Source organism: Ylistrum balloti, unplaced genomic scaffold (genome assembly GCF_031769215.1).
Source record: "Ylistrum balloti isolate Yb309-2 unplaced genomic scaffold, AGI_CSIRO_Ybal_v1 Utg370338, whole genome shotgun sequence".
Taxonomy (NCBI): domain Eukaryota; kingdom Metazoa; phylum Mollusca; class Bivalvia; order Pectinida; family Pectinidae; genus Ylistrum; species Ylistrum balloti.
Window position 1 is genome coordinate 757269 of NW_026782244.1, and position 18697 is coordinate 775965.

The following is an 18697-nucleotide window of genomic DNA, read 5'->3' on the forward strand; positions in this document are numbered from 1 at the left end:
ACTATTATCAGTCTTTGGTTTAACTGACCAGACGGTTGTGATTTTTAATATAAACTTTCAGGTAGCAGACATGTGAAAAGTAGTGTATTTACATTGAACAAACCTTTTTTTATTTATTTTCGGAATGATATATATATTAAAATACAGAAAAAATCATGTGTTATTTTAGTTATTTTTATATTCGTTGACAAAGCTGGGTTATCATAATGAGTACATGTACTTATCATACATGTTATGCTTTGGTACTCTTCAATAGTGGAATGCTTCACAATATACATATCATGTACTTTTGAAATAATTCAGTATTGCAAATTATGAAATCTGGTTTTTCCAATTTATATTGGCCAATAAGGATTCTCCAAAGTCACCTCCAAGTCGAAGAAGCTTTAAACAGTAGGATGCAAATAAATTCATTTTTATAACTCTTTATCTACTTCTAAATAAGTATTGAAAGTTGCTTTTTACTTATGTACAATCTTTGTTCACTTGTGTGACATTTGTACTATTTCGATACTGTAGACAAGTGACCAATGGTGATGGCTATATTGAATAGGACCGCATGTTTCTACTAGACAAGTGACCATTCTAATGGTGATACATATATTGAATAGGGCCGCATGTTTCCACTAGACAAGTGACCATTCTAATGGTGTAGCTATATTGTATAGGACCTCATGTTTCCAGTAGACAAGTGACCAATCTAACGGTGATAGCTATATTGTCTAGGACCTCATGTTTCCAGTAGACAAGTGGCCATTTTAACGGTGATAGCTATATTGTATAGGACCGCATGTTTCCAGTAGACAAGTGACCATTCTAATGGTGATAGCTATATTGTCTAGGACCTCATGTTTCCAGTAGACAAGTGACCGTTTTAACGGTGATAGCTATATTGTATAGGACCTCATGTTTCCAGTAGACAAGTGGCCATTCTAACGGTGATAGCTATATTGTGAAGGAACACAAGTTTCCATAACATCACACAATGGTGTTGTACACATTTTGACCATTTTTGAAATGAAAACTTTTTTATGTAGGAAGGTTGTTACATTTTGAACAATGTCTAGTGGTATATCAAAAAAGAACTAGTTTATATTCACCACAGCATTACCCTTACAGAGATAGTTTATGTATAAGACAATTTATTAGGAATATGATGGAGACTACCTTTATCTATGGACACTGTAAAGATAATTTATGAGGAATATGATGGAGACTACCTTAATCTATAGACTCTGTAAAGATAATTTATTAGGAATATGATGGAGACTACCTTTATCTATGGACACTGTAAAGATAATTTATTAAGAATATGACGGAGACTACCTTTATCTATGGACACTGTAAAGATCATTTATGAGGAATATAAATATAGCACGTAATGTAAAAATGATGGAGAAACTCTGTAAAGATAACATGTAAATATAGAAACACGGAATGAATATGAGAGAGATAATTATAGACAGTGACAAAAAATAAAACTCGTAATGAAATGGAAAAACACTTGTAATAACATAAAAGTAAATATAGCACGTAATGTAAAAATAAAACATTATAACATGTAAATATCGTAATGTAAAAATGAAATTATAACATGTAAATATAGCACGGAATGTAAAAATGAAACTATTATAAATATATAACGTAATGTAAAAATAGTTATAACATGTAAATATAAATATAGTTATAACACGTAATATAAAAATAAAACTCATTATAACATGTAAATATAGCACGTAATGTAAAAATGAAACTCGTTATAACATGTAAATATTGCACGTAATGTAAAAATGAAACTCGTTATAACATGTAAATATAGCACGTAATGTAAAAATGAAACTCATTATAACATGTAAATATAGCACATTATAACATGTAAATATAGCACGTAAAATGTAAAAATGTAAAAATAAAACTCGTTATAACATGTAAATATAGCACGTAATGTAAAAATAAAACTCGTTATAACATGTAAATATAGCACGTAATGTAATATAAAAATAAAACTCATTATAACATGTAAATATAGCATGTAAATATTGCACGTAATGTAAAAATGAAACTCGTTATAAAATGTAAATATAGCACGTAATGTAAAAATGTAAAAATGAAACTCGTTAAAATGTAAATATAAAACTAGTTATAACATGTAAATATAGCACGTAATGTAATAAAACTCATTATAACATGTAAATATAGCACGTAATGTAAAAATAAAACTCGTTATAACATGTAAATATAGCACGTAATGTAAAAATAAAACTCATTATAACATGTAAATATAGCACGTAATGTAAAAATAAAACTCGTTATAACATGTAAATATAGCACGTAATGTAAAAATGAAACTCGTTATAACATGTAAATATAGCACGTAATGTAAAAATGAAACTCATTATAACATGTAAATATAGCACGTAATGTAAAAATGAAACTCGTTATAACATGTAAATATAGCACGGAATGTAAAAATAAAACTCGTTATAACATGTAAAAATAAAACTAGTTATAACATGTAAATATAGCACGTAATGTAAAAATAAAAATCGTTATAACATGTAAATATAGCACGTAATGTAAAAATAAAACTCGTTATAACATGTAAATATAGCACGGAATGTTAAAATAAATGTTATAACATAAACATATCTTAATATAAAAATCGGGTGCCAAATTGTGAACGATGAAATAGAATAAAGAAAGCTTGCGGGATTCACGTCGTTTTTAAAGTGGCAGTCAACCAGTTTCATGAAAGCCTAATTTTTAAATTAGAATCATATGGTATAAGTGGTAATGTTTTGAATTGGTTTAAAAACTATTTGTCTGATAGGAAGCAAAGGGTACTAACTGAGGGTTTTCATTCAACATTTAAAGATGTTAAAGCTGGTGTTCCTCAAGGCTCAGTTCTCGGTCCATTCTTATTTTTGGTTTATATTAATGACATAACTGACTGCATCACAAGCAAGTTTAAGCTGTTTGTTGATGATACATCAATTTTTGAAGTGATTGAAAATAATTCTGGTGAAATTGCACAGAAATTAACCTATGACTTAAGCAATCTAAATATATGGGCTAACAGATGGGATATCAAGTTTAATCCTCAGAAAACAGAATCTTCACTTTTCTCAAGAAAAAGGGAACAAATTATTCCTGATATACTGTTTGCAGGTGATTCAGTCAGCTCTGTCAAGATTCATAAACATTTAGGTTTAACTTTTAGTAGTGATGGTAAATGGTCTCAACATATCACTAATATATACAATAAAGCCTACAAGAGAATAAATATTTTGAGAATGCTTAAACACAAAGTAGACAGGAAAAGCCTAACAACTATATACCAATTTTAGAGTATGGGGATGTCATCTGGGATAATTGTACAAATCACGAAAAAAAACTTATTAGAATCAGTTCAGTTAGAAGCACTTAGGATAATTACTGGGTTAAGAAGGGGGACATCTCATTATAAACTCTATGCAGAAACTGGAATTGAAACTCTTAGTAATAGGCGAAGCCAACATAAACTTCTTCTTATTTATAAAATTCTGGGAAATGAAACTCCAAGCTACTTACGTAATATTATTGAACTTTTTGTTTATACTAATGAGAATGTAAGATATCCTCTAAGAAATACTTGTTTATTCAATCCTCCTGTTTGTAGAAAAGAAAGTTATTTCCCATCAACTGTAAGTTATTTTAATATGCTCCAACCTGACTTAGTCAACATTAATTCAATACAGAAATTTAAGAAAGTTATAAAGCCCAATGTAAATAATCAAACAGGTGCCATCAAAACTTTTAAATACACAGGACCTAGAAAATATAATATGTTCTTATGCCAGCTTAGAAACAATGGTAGTAACTTAAACTCTGATTTATTTAATGACCATTTGCTTGATACTTCAACATGTATATGTAGTAATGAAACTGAAAATGCTCAGCACTACCTACTTGAATGCCCATTATACACTGACTATAGAAACCGGTTAATTCAAAATATAGCTGAAATAGACATACACCTAGATCATGACCACTTAAACATTGAAACTCTTTTGAATGGTTGTAAGGTATGTAATGCTGACATCAATTTAGCCGTACTTCATATAGTATTTGAGTATTTCCATCTTACTAATAGATTTAATGTGTAATTTCTCCATTTAATATTTCTCCATTTAATCTACGGATCACTGAAATAATACCTGATGTATGTAAATCAGCAATATCAAGCATTTTGATAGCATTTCTGACTGAAATTGATGAGCATTTTGAAAGTATTTTTTTGAATGTATTCATTAAATTCATGACTGCTACTTATACTTATGTAGTAGTAACTAATTTGTTAACTTATATACTATGTTAAGAGGACCAACTCCAATATAGATGAAAAAACTGAAATACCATTTTATAAACCTCTCAAACTTAACCATGGTCTTACCTATCAACATAGTAAATAAAAGTTATTATGCATATCCTTGGGTGGATGGTCGAGGTGTTTATACACATGGACTTTATGACCTGAATCCCTGGATTCTTGCATGGTAAATTATCAGTAAACCTGTATTATTTCAACTTATTTATAATCCTATGAAAAATAATCTGACATAATGAACTACTTAACGTTCGACAATAAATTGGAGTTACCTCCCTTTACCTGTTATATCCTAATTTAATATATACAATATTTTACTCACTGGATTTTCTTGCAGATAAATGTAAAGCATTTATGTATTAATTCTGGAAAGGACTGATATAGGCTCTGCCTGTTGTCCAATCCGTTTAACATATGGAATGTTAATAAAATTTTGTTGAAACGATAACCAGTTTCTCGATACAAGAATTCAGTTTTTGTGAATATGGGCAGCACTGTGACTATTCTCACAGCTTCTAACTGAATTTGTTCTAATATCAAAGAATGTGTTGCCCCTCTTTTGCCCCATACTTCACAAGCATATTCAAGCAAAGTTCTAATATAGGTAAGTATACTCAACATGACTTTTCCACTTAAAGTCGTTAGTAAGGAGGACTCCTAAGTGTTTATGATGATTAGTAATACGGATTAGAGTGTTGTTAAATTAAGTGATAGATTAAACTGTAGGTGGCGATTTGTTACGCCTAGAGCCTCATTTTTATTGAGATTTAAAGACACCAACCAGACTTTTGACCAAACTTTACGTTTTCTCAAATCAAATTTTGCTCCATTTTCAATAAGTCACAGGATGAGTAAGAGAGGGAAGTAGCGTCAGCAAAAAGTCTAAATAGGGAAGCGAGATTATAAGAAATATCATTTATATAAACAAAAAAATAAGGTCCCTAGGACAGAACCTTGTGGAACACCTGCATTCACGTTCTGTTACGGATGAAGAAGACTGAGTAAATAATATGTATTTCTGTGTGTGTTCTATGAATTACTTTGTTTGTCCTATGTTTTTATATGTGTTTTCTATCTACTTGTGTGTGTTTTCTATGTACTTGTGTATATGTCCTATGTATTTCTGTGTGTGTCCTATGTATTTCTGTGTGTGTCCTATGTATTTCTGTGTGTGTTCTATGTATTTGTGGGTGTCCTGTGCATTTCTGTGTGTGTCCTTTGGAAGTTTAATAGCTATTTTCCCAGTTATCATATTGAGAATATCACATTACAATATTTAGAATGAGTTAGGCTTGACAAGTGTCGTCGATGAAGCAAAAAACATTTACCCACGTCTTTATTCTCCGACATTCCATGCCACGGAATCGTCAACAATGGTGTCTACATGAATTGGAAAATCGTACACCAAGGTCAGTTTGTCACTTAGAATTTATTCTCTGATATACGGAACCAAATAAACAAAGTTCTGTCATAACGTAAAATGATATTGATAACATGCATAGTGCTTATTGAATTTCAATGCCCAAAATTACTACAAAGACAGCCGTATGATACAGTTTGTGTCATTATTTGACTATACTATGTCTGCAAATGTTGTAAAAAAATTATATTGCTTTTTGTATAGTTCTTCTTGCAACATCGTATAAAAGTCTTCATATTGAGAAGTATTTTTTTCTTTATTACCTAAAACGTATCCGATTTAACTGACTAATAATAGCTGTACAAAAAGATTAGATGCATTGTTTTATACTACTTACTAATCATTTTTGCCAGATATTTTGGTGAACTTGCTATTTTGTCTTTGTTGCCAGGCTGCAGTGATGCTGACGGGTGTAAGAACCACACAGAACAATGGAACGAGGACAATAAGTCCATGAGTGTGATAAAACGATGTTCGTTGAGAAAGATTACAACGGGGATCACAAATGGGGAGACTTCAATCGTTCGTCACAGTAATCTGTTACTCCACCTTCCAAATGACAACAAATAGATTGTACAAGACAAACAAGTAAATAACCCCCGCTAATACTAAGATTGTACAAGACAAACAAGTAAATAACCCCCGCTAATACTAAGATTGTACAAGACAAACAAGTAAATAACCCCCGCTAATACTAAGATTGTACAAGACATACAAGTAAATAACTTCATTTAACACTAAGATTGTGCAGAAGCCGAACAATTGAATAACACCTTTCTATAATTTAATACATCTGTTTCATCCTTCTAGGACTCGTCAATAATGCTTTGGGACTAAAATATTGAAGCCTAGGAGGTAACTACGGAAAATTCCAAGTGATCAAAAGAAAAGTCAAAATCTAAATGGGGAGGTGCAGCAAATTCATATATTTCTGTTTAAAGAATCGCAATTTTTCATACATCAGATAATTTTATAAAAGTGTCAAGCACATGTGTATTTTCTTAAACCTACCACTATTCGAATGAATTAAACGTGACAAGCAGATTTCGTCAAAGCTTGGGATTTAAAGTCGTGTCTATCTTAAAGATATATTTAGATTTAGATTCAGTAGAGCCAAATAATTTATCAAATTGCATTATACAGCCATAGGAGCGACCTAAATGAATTTACTGCCCTCAATGCAACACTTAGGGTATTTGATTATTTTTTTCATCCTTCCTACTATTTTCTTTGCTTTGTTTAGACCTTTTATCTATAGTATAGCGTCCTCTTAATTATATTGATAATGCGTAAGATCTCATATGTTTTATTTATTTATTTATTTATTTCTAGAAGAATATTTGGGTGGTGATAGAATTGTTTCTGTGAATGCTCGTATGTCAATTGTGTTTTCGGCTCTAATCAGTAAATTTCATTACAAAATGTCATTAAGGATTTTCTTGTAATTGGTCACAGTCGAGAACTATTTTTTCGCTCTTAGAATTCACTTCTCCATCCTATATTGTCAGCCTTTTTAAAACATGTTCCCAACACGAACTTCTTATGGTATATATGTTAGACTATATTTACTCCGATACTTTTACTTTCACCATTGAATTATTGTTTAACTTCTAAAATAACTCTATGAAATATATTCACTAGTTGGCATTGAAAACCAAAACCACGTCAACTGTGTAAATATATGACATTGATGAAGAAGAGAAAGACCTAAAGTTAACTTTATTATAATTCTAAGCTCATTAGTTTAATTAAACCGTAATTAGTCTGATTTGTAAATAATGATTTTGAGATCACTGGTTTTATTTTTCCAGATTAATTTTATTTGTATATTATGGTTTTAATATTACCAGTTTTACTTTACGCAAATTAATCTGATTGTTTTGCAGGTTGTCGATCACACAGTGGAACATGTTATTACCACGGAGATACCTGGTTGGATGACACATGGTTCACGAAGAATTGTACAGTTAGTGACACACTAGACGGGGGATCTAGTGTAAGGACTGGCATTAAAGGTGGATGTAAGTAATCTCTAATAAGATACTAAATGATGTATAAATCTTCGGAATCATTTCCCAACATATATTTCACACTCATGGCAAATATCATGACACACTAGATAAAAAGTTATTAAAGGGCGCGATTCCGTCATTACTATCATTGTGACATTTAACAAGTTGGTAACGTTCCATGCATCTCTGCGATCTAGTTGATCAAGGGTACAAGGATCACACTATAAAATATATTTTAATATTAATTCTCTTTTCGCTGCTGACTAATGAGACATGTACAGTGCATTTCCCTTTTTATGCTATCTAAGTACGATTGCTTGTGGTAGGTTGATTCAATCATATATTTGAGAAACGTATCACAATCCTGATTTAACAATATCATTCGCCTGTTGAACTTGCTCCATGTCATTGCTTATTGATATTGTTTATTCATATCACGTGTTGTCCCCATTTTGCAAAGCGGTAGACGGATCCTGTGTGGATATGGTAATGAAGTGTTGACGCAGGAGGGCGTTTGCGTATGTGATGAAATTATATCGACGGAAGGCTACTCTATCGGTCAAACTACCTGCCCTGTATTTCCCAAATAGAACAGAAGCAGCAGGATGATTCGTCACTTTACAATATCGCGTTAATTTTAAAATGAGTCCCTCATTTGGAAACAGTTTAGTTCTGTTTATTGCGATTTACAACTTCTTAATATCTTACACATTTAAGTAATAGCATGAAAGTTGACCAAAGGAAAAATGTTCAGGTATACAGGTTCTTTAAATTTGATAATAGTTACAGGCCAAAGCTTATTCGTCTGATATTGAAATCTCTCATCAAGATGTGCATGCATTATTTTAGTCTTCTTCTGCGCTGTTTGTTAAAATAACACATGGAAAACTGTAAATTCCCCTAGAAAAGAATTAATTTCCAATGGCATTATTAGAATCGTCCTTATTCTGTCCTTCAAGTGGTCAGTAATGCCAAGTTTTATAAACACTGAAGTTGTTATTAAAGGATTGCTTACAAGGTCGACTGGTTTTCATTATATTTTATAATTTTCCTGAATATACTGTCCATAACTATAACTTTCAAGTTATAATGAATAAGACAATTTTCTTTCTTTTTCGTAAAAACTTTCAATCTTAATTACCTGTCTGAAAGTTGCCTACGATGTGATGCATAAATTTCATTGAAGATCCAATTTTATATCAGTACCGGAATGAAATTATTTTATTTAATCAACATACTATGTAACGTGATGTGTTTTCACGAATAACAATAGATTGTACAAAACGCACATGTGAATAGCACCATTTAATGCAAATTTACAATTATTTAAATGCTTCCTAAGACTGATTTGTTGTTTAAGGACGCGTTAGTAATACTTAGTACTTATAGTGTTGAAAACTAGGATATGACCGACGAAAATCGATAAAAACTACAATAGAATTAGTATTTTCCCTATAATTCAATACATTTCATGACTTCGGTGTATGATTTCCCCCCCAAAAGAACTTCAAGTAAAAGTGTATATCCCGAAAAAAGTAAAAAAAAAAAACAAAAAAACTTTAAAGTTTTTCCTCTAACAACCTATTTCTCAACAACAATTGATTCCGTTATCAGATTATGGGTTATGTAAATAACATCAAAGGGACACAGGCTAACAAGAAAGGGTTGTTAAACATAAATCATGTTCCGCGGCGGACTGTGTTGTTGACGCAATTGTAACAGCCGAAGGAAAGTAACTGTTTTTTGATGAATTGAAAAACGACAAACAAAAGGACGAACATTGGTTGAAATAATATATTGCTTTATGATGCAATATTAAATCTCCAATCGTGCTCTTTGAGAACTGTCTACCACATTAGAAGACAAAGACTTATGATAATAAATCAAAACTTACATTTCCTAAACCGATTAGTCTTGTTCTTTGTATATTTTGTAATGATCTCTGTGAAAATCTTGTCAAATAATATCTCGTGATAGTTTTATCAATCATGTGTTAGAATAGTGGTTTTGTTTTCACATCGGTATTGTCTTGGTTTTGTTCAATGAAACCAAAGGCATGAAACAGAATATAATTTTCAGATTACCGACACGTATAGCATTGTTGAGCGATTAGGTTATAAGAAATAAATAGCAGACGTATTTCGTTTTGTTCACACACACTCACGTTCCAGACAAGCATGTACGTCTTAACATTGTGTACCGCCATTTTCATTTTGCCGGTGATTTTTGCTGGCAATGATGAATGTTTATCTAAAGGTAAGAAGAAATTACTTCTTTTAAACTACCAATGTTAAAGACAATGGCATAATACTTAAATTTTGTATATAAAGAAATTCCATTGATTCATGTGTTGAAAGAAGAAGACTTTTCCTCAAGTCACATTTATTTCTTATTTTTTAATAATATCAATTGTATCATTTGTTTATGAAAAAAATACATAATAATTTTATTTAATCAAATATTTGCCTTATGGTATGGTATGTAAGAAGTATAACAGTTGGAATTTAATTGACAGTTATATCATTAGTAATAAAGCATCTTACTAATTACATATCTATAAAAATGGGATCAATGTAATAGACAGAATGCGTTCCATCAAAGACAATTCGAAAAAACAGGAATAACGAAAAAATGCATCATATGAATATACCATGCGTACTTATGTTTTCCAGGACAATGCACGGCCCTTGATGACGTCACCTGTGTACCAGTCGGAGCTAAACGCCTGGAGAAATGTAATGCCTACATTTGCAAGAAAATGAACAATGATTTAACATACAAGATCGTCAACAGATTGTTAAGTATGTCCTAAAGCGAGTCTTTTAATTTACCTTTACCATATTATTGTATTATTTCAATAAATTTCTAGTAAATAATATTCATAGCACGATACATTATGGGCACTGGGTCATTTTCAAACCTCCAGCGGTTGCGATCACTTACGGATCTAACCAATTGAGTCTGGTACATGTGGGCTATTTAAAAAGATTTGTAAGCACAGCAGTAAAGACGACCCTCATTTTATTTATTTTCATGAAAACCGCTTAATGGTCAAAATATTAATTAATTAAACAAGGCAGAGAAGTTGTTGTATTGTCCATTTCCTTCCATGACAAACAATCCAGAAACACGGAAGTGTTAACACCATTTCAATTGAAACCTTAGTGTATCAAATTGTAAACTAAAATACATATTCACCTAAAAGTATTGTTGTATCATAGTGAATCAATGGTAGAAAGAAAATGTATTCGACTTCTAAAGGTTGCGATTGTTCTTGCTACTGCTTTTAAGGACCTATTGAAAGAAATACAATTACAATTTGTCACTATTGGATTCGATGTTTTACCAAAATTGACATTTTTCTACATGTTCGATATGTAACATGTATGGATAAAAGATTAAAGCTATTTTATAATAAATAGATCCTACATGAGCAGTGAATACTTTGATCATTCGGTTTTTTTTAACGGAAATGAAAATATTAGGATCATCATATTTTTTCTTTATGAGGAGAGAGTCCTTATTCAGCCAAAATATTGACACATGCGTTGATGGTGAGATCTATCATGACAATGCTCATTACTTAATGTATAAATATCAAATATATAGGTCTAACTTTATAATCTACGTGATGGTTCAAAGGTACACAATGTCCTACTATAACCATGTAAGGTACACAATGTCCTACTATAACCATGTAAGGTACACAATGTCCTACTTTAACCATGTAAGATACACATGTCCTACTATAACCATGTAAGGTACACAATGTCCTACTATGACCATGTAAGGTACACAATGTCCTACTATAACCATGTCAGGTACACAATGTCCTACTATAACCATGTAAGGTACACAATGTCCTACTATAACCATGTAAGGTACACAATGTCCTACTATAACCATGTCAGGTACACAATGTCCTACTATAACCATGTAAGATACACATGTCCTACTATAACCATGTCAGGTACACAATGTCCTACTATAACCATGTCAGGTACACAATGTCCTACTATAACCATATAAGGTACACAATGTCCTGCTATGACCATATAAGGTACACAATGTCCTACTATAACCATGTAAGGTACACAATGTCCTACTATAACCATATAAGGTACACAATGTCCTACTATAACCATGTATGTCCTACTAGGTCAGGTACACAATGTCCTACTATAACCATATAAGGTACCATATAAGGTACACAATGTCCTACTATCAGGTACACAATGTCCTACTATAACCATATAAGGTACATAGGTACACAATGTCCTACTATAACCATGTAAGGTACACAATGTCCTACTATAACCATATCAGGTACACAATGTCCTACTATAACCATATAAGGTACACAATGTCCTACTATAACCATGTCAGGTACACAATGTCCTACTATAACCATATAAGGTACACAATGTCCTACTATAACCATGTAAGGTACACAATGTCCTACTATAACCATATAAAGTACACAATGTCCTACTATAACCATGTCAGGTACACAATGTCCTACTATAACCATAGAAGGAAAGGTGTACAATGTCCTCCTATAACCAAATAAGGTACACAATGTCCTTCTATGACCATATAAGGAAAGGTGTACACTGTCCTACTATAACCATATAAGGAAAGGTTTACAATTTCCTCCTATAACCATATAAGGAAAGGTTTACAATGTCCTTCTTTAACCATATAAGGAAAGTTATACAATGTCCTACTATAACCATATAAGGAAAGGTATACAAAGACCAACTATTACCACATAATGAAAGGTGTACAATTTCCTCCTATAACCATATAACAATGTCCTACTATAACCATATAAGGAAAGGTACACAATGTCCTCCTATAACCATATAAGGAAAGGTGTACAGTGAATGAAGCTAGGTGCGTTCAGGAAATTTTTCGACAGAAGGCAAACAGTGATGGAACATTCACGATGCTCTATAAAGAAAGGCCATATGGTAAGTTATAGACAAAGATGAACTCTTAGGATTAATAGGTATAGTTTATATAGATTATCCAAAAACTGCCAGACCGCTGAACAGAGCCAGTATGACACACTTAAAACTTGCCTTATAAAATTATTTCTGATTAAAGGCCAATCTAAGTTCATTGATGAAAAAGAAAAAGCATGGGTCTCTTCTATCCAGACACGTGACATAAAAGCTGAAAATAGCCCAAATGATATTTAGAAACCATCTCAGATAAAATAAATACTTTGTTGACAGTAGAAAACATTTCATTACAAACTGCTGTCTATCCAGACAAAGGTCATCCATTTGTAAGTGTTCTTATGTATATAAATGTATATGCTATATTCTGACATTTCATTAAGTCATGTATGGCATATTTTGTATTGTGAACACGACACAATATATCATTTATACAATTCTGTATATCACGATAATCTGTTTATTTTTCCAGGCTGCCCATTAGAGGATGGTACATATTTACGATCCGGAAAGCGAAACAAGTTGAGAAACCAGAAAAAATGCACGGATACAATATGTATATATAGAAAAAAGAAGGGAGAGTACATTGCCAAATTAATACAAAAATATTACGGTAAACATATATTTAAACATCTATGGCAATACTTAATTTCATTTTGATACAAAAATCTTAACAGCTATCGTATTTCAATCCCCTATGAAAGAAGACTTTTCACTTGACGTCATTTTGTCACGATTGATTGGTCAATGCGCAGTGCAAGATGTTATCATCGATAAAAATAGTTCATTAAAAATGTCAAACATTTTACAGTCTGTGATTGCATTATATGAATTATCTTTTATTATTTTAAGTATTGATTCTTGACACAAAAACTAGGGTGCACTCATGCTATGGTTTAATTAGAGCGACCCCGTTTTTTGTGTTATGACTCAGTGATATATTCTGAAGGATGCCTGAAAACCATGTTCGACCGAATGTACATAATTCAATATAAAATAAGTTTTGCATGAATTATTACAACAAATTTCAATTTCAGTTTGAAAATGGAGTGACCAACAGACACAGACAATGTAAGTTTTCTCTTGAAATAGTTACATACCCAATGATACAGACATGGGCATAGTATAACACATCACAAATAATAATTTCAAAAATGGCACTAAGAGGCAACACTCTTAAGAAAGGAATTGGTTGATTACAAATAAGAAAATTTGTTGTAAATGTTTAATGAATGGATATATAGTTACAATAAAAAGTATTGTGATTGTTACTGTACACTGATTTATTAAAATTACTCAGAGTGACAACATTGCACAATATACCTAGATTTATGTAAAACATTTTGATATTTGAATCATCATCTTTCATAACACATCCTAAGATGTTTTTGTCCCTTATAAAGGGCTTACGACGTCCATCGGCCGAAGGGATTATCGTGACATCTACATTTACACCACCGCTCTCCATATTAGTTTTTAACTTTGTAATTGTTTTATGTTCTACGTATGTGATATAATTGATGTAATATTTGTGTCTTGATAAACGGGCAGGTTTCCTCGAAAATTTGACAATTCACTTGTCCGTGCTGTCGTTATTAGTTCATTGATCACATATATATTAATTACTTTCTTTAAACTAATCTTTCAAAAAATCAACAGCAGAACAAAAGGTAAACTCAAATAATGATCACAAGGTCTTTAAACTTCGCCCAGTTTTAGAAGTAAATTTTAAATTGTGATGGTACTCATGAATTCGTCAAAATAAGTATGATACATTTAACTGTCGATGTCACTTCCTCTCATGGATACCATTTTCGAGCGAATTTTTCGTTTTATTTTTCAGGATAAAAAAACCGATAGTTTTCCGATTCACTGTGTTTTTCGTATAGATGTCACGTTTTGGTTTTGTTCTTGAGTATTAATACATTTCTGTTTACTCGCTCTTTACTCACATCGGGAATACGACGATGATAAATCAACTTTAAATGGTAGAAACATCTTATCCTTTACCGAGAAGATATATCAGCGTTTGTGTGTAACAGTTGTGATGGGGATTAGTTAGGGTGTGTGTAAGAAACAGGAATGCATGATTCCGAGGCAGTTCATCGACAAGTCTAGGTGTGGTCACACAACATTTATCAATTGTGTTTGTATCTCTACATCAATCTAATCTAACTGTCGATACAAGTTCATTCATGACAAATGATATTCAGAACTATTAGCAAACCTCATTTAGTATGTCAATGTATTGAACAATGGTAGTCCATGAGAACATGTTTAGCAATAGCTAACGATCTTATATTAAATGTTTGTCTTGTCGGATAGGATGTCCAAAGGATGGAGGATGTGAAGATGAAGGTGCAACAAAATTTGCCGACTGCACCACCCATATTTGTGTCCTATCAAAAAGGCGGAAATTCATGCAGTGGAAAATAGTAAAGACAGGTAATGACTACGATTTTGTCTATGTAATTAAGCAGTGAGGCATACTTTAGACTGTTAAGATTTACGGTGGGGCACACTTGAGACAGATAAGGCAAAAATGTCTATTTTCCGTTTTTTCATCCACCAACATGTTTTTGCTACCGACTCCAGTTTTCGTTTTGTTTGTAGGTTGTTGTTTTTTTTTCTCTTTTTTCCCTCAACATTTTGGAAAATACTTTTGATTATGTTTTATTTGCTGGCAATCCACAGAAGTAGCAGTACTATGAAGCAAATTCGCCTAGACGCTTAATATATCTACATACAGTTCGATGTCAATTATTCTGTTGACATCTTTCTGGAAAGACGTCCGTCGCAAAACCGTCAAAAGTGACTGGCATCTTAGTTCAGTTTAAAAACCTGTATATTTCTATATAAAAAAGCAACAAAGTTTTATAACCGTGCCGATATATGTGTGTAATAAAATATACACGCAAACATAAACAAGATATGGATGGGAAAAAAAGAAAAACAAAATGGAATACCATCGTGCAAGAACAAAAGATACAATGGATGGGAACCGAAAAAAGGAGATAAGACAAATATAATTAATAAAGAGAAAACAAACTTGGAAGACATCATGAACTTTTGATAACTCTGCTTTGCTTCGAAAGATATTGACGAAACTTTTGCTTCTTTATCTTTTTTTTATTTTCATTTTCGGTTCAACCCTCCCGATGGTAGGTGGAGGGGAATTATATAGGAATCCTCTCGTCTGTACAGCTGTCCGGGGAAATCTCGGCATATGATAGTACAGAAAAGACTAAAAAATTAAACAGAACAATCGTTCTGGCAGATTGTGATATTCAGCTCGGGAAACATCTCGTACTACACACGTGCGACACTTTAACATAACAGACTCATGATCATGGACTCTTCCATAATCAATATACTGTACTTGAGAAGTCTGTGTCAAAAGCAATTAATCATTGTATTAAAAAGAAATGAAAAACTTTCTTATCCTACTTTTATTATGCAAGAACCAGAAACAGACATTTTGGGTCTTATTTATAGAGTCAGACATATCTGAGATAGGCATGTTAGATAGACATATTTGAAAAAAGCATGTTATAAGATCTGATAGAAGTTCAGACCGATAACTTCTAATGAAACACATTTTCCAGACTTGTGAGCTAAACAGTGAAACATACCTAAGACATGTAGGTTACAAAGTCGGATCTACTGCAGATATGTACTGTGAGACATAGTTCAGGAACGTGGTTGATATTGTGAGAAATACCTAAGACAGGTAAGTTATTAGGTCAGACATACTGCAGACAGGTATAATGTGAGACATAGTTCAAGCAGGTGGTTGATATTGTGAGAAATAACTAAGACAGGTAGGTTGTAACGTCGGACATACTGCAGATATGTACTGTGAGACATAGTTCAAGCAGATGAACCGTAAAATTATGGCGATATTTCATTTTTACAGGTTGTTCGACAGATGAGGGCTGTAAATATGATAAGGATGAATGGTCAGATCTTGATGCTTCGTCGTGTGTTACAAGGCGATGTGACGTCAAATATGATAAGATCAATAAGAAGTAGCATGCAGGGTAAGTTCACTACCCAAAACAACCACACAGATGTCGGTACATAAAACGAGACTGCTCGTCATATCAATCGATTAATGGAAATAACTAAAACACTTCAGTGTACGTGTATTATCCTAAGCTAGCTTTCTTATTACCTTAAGCCACTTATCTGATTAAATACTAATCAAAATATTTTTTCTCTTTTAAGAATATATTGGAAATGTGTTTGTATTGTAACATTTCCAGGTTGTTTGTATTATTTTGTAGTTTAAAATGCAGCTGGTTGGAAACGTGCATATTTTCAAAACTGCATACAAATATGATGAGTTTCATTCATGTACTTGTGTTGAACAAATACAAAGGAAATTTACTATCAACTGCGAATCTGAGGCTTTCCGAGTACTTGCAATCTAATAATCTTTCTCAAACGGTGGGGCTAGGGCGTTGAGATTTTCTCATTTACCCATGAATGAGTATTTTCTTTCTCCTTTTCAGTAACATATAGCGCAAGGGATATTCTAGTCATAACCGGTTTAGATTGTCTTGTTTTACCGTTATGCAGGTTGCAGAGCATCGAGCGGTAAATGTTACTACAATGGTGAGACGTGGCAGGAAGGGGATTGTTACAATAGGCGGTGTGACGTTAATGTGACAGATGAGGGCAAGTCACTGGCTGCCATTAACATTGAAAGTGGAAGTAAGTTATTTCATGTTTACGAAACCATAATAGAAATGACCCGTTATCAACATTTCTATTTTGTTGATGGAATTTCTAATAGTATATTAATTGTTCCTTATTTTTTTCTCATTACATGAAGAGATATGTCTTTTCTTGATAATTCCATGCAAATTGTTAGCGAAATAGTATTTTCCATGTTTTGATGTCCCCGTATCGAAAGATCGAGAGCATATTGTTTTCGTGCCGTCTGTTTGTTTGTTTGTCTCTCTGTTTGTTTGTCTGCTCTCAACTTTAACTCGACCCTTACACGGTACGAAGTCGGGCGTTCATATTTGGAATGTATGTTCCTTGTGACAAAACTTTTCCGATGGTACCAAATATTTTGACCCTGTGACCTTGACCGTGACGTTTGTCCTACATTTGTAATGACTCATTACCACATTGAAGAAATAAATGTTTCACAATTATCTCATGCCTTACACAGTACAGTTTCAATGTTTCATTTCAGGATTTTGTTTTCATGTGAGTTATAAATGTGAAGAATCAGAGTGATTTTCATTTTCTTAAAATACTTATATCAATATATGAGGTAAATATATGGGAATCAACATTTCTGGACGTATTGATGAATAAGTATTAATTCTTGACCTTTAACTTTATTTTGCTTGCGTCTTTACAGCATTTCATGATGTGTTCTCTCTATATCTTGTTTACACTTTTTTGTCAGTATGTAAGGACGCAGATGGGACATGCAAGGGATACGGGGAAGCCGTTAAATATCAGTCAGATGATGTCATCCTTGATTGTATGTGTGAACAAGTTACTTCTGCCCAGGGTTATCCCCAAGGAATGCCGGTATGTGCCATTCCATAGTCAGTCGAAACATTTAGGATTTTGGTGCTTCCTGACGTGACCGAAAGTGTCGGAGTCCTAAGTTGTATTGTCCGACGCTGGTATGTTGTCGATACATAAACGTGTTATCGATACACACACCAACAACGAATACAATGTATCGTATAAATAAAAATAAAATCAAACATTAAACCATATGACTGTTGTCGGTTTTTATTATTTTTGTTTTTCGTCAAAATTTTGATTACTAATATAACACACGCAGACGTACGACAGCATGATTTATGATATGTCGTCCAGATTTTATAGGACGATCACAATTTTTGTGGAGTGTGGATTACAAACCAATGTATATTGTTTATTTTGCTCTCATTTGAAATTGTGA

At 32.5% G+C, this 18697-nt stretch overlaps 1 protein-coding gene across 1 annotated transcript; it reads left to right on the forward strand.

The window, feature by feature from the left end:
- The first annotated feature begins 9975 nt into the window (after window positions 1–9975).
- Window positions 9976–18333, forward strand: LOC132553601 (uncharacterized). The gene is made up of 7 exons (XM_060217857.1): window positions 9976–10054; window positions 10471–10599; window positions 15088–15207; window positions 16679–16790; window positions 16990–17009; window positions 17344–17478; window positions 18188–18333. Exons 1-7 carry the CDS (start codon window positions 9976–9978, stop codon window positions 18331–18333), a joined length of 741 nt encoding a protein of 246 aa, XP_060073840.1.
- Window positions 18334–18697: the final 364 nt, after the last annotated feature.

Coding starts and splice junctions, on each gene's coding strand:
- LOC132553601 (XM_060217857.1), top strand. CDS start 9,976: ATGTACGTCTTAACATTGTGTACCGCCATTTTCATTTTGCCGGTGATT. Junction 10,600..15,087: donor GATCGTCAACAGATTGTTAA/GTATGTCCTAAA, acceptor CTTGTCGGATAG/GATGTCCAAAGGATGGAGGA. Junction 17,479..18,187: donor CATTAACATTGAAAGTGGAA/GTAAGTTATTTC, acceptor CTTTTTTGTCAG/TATGTAAGGACGCAGATGGG.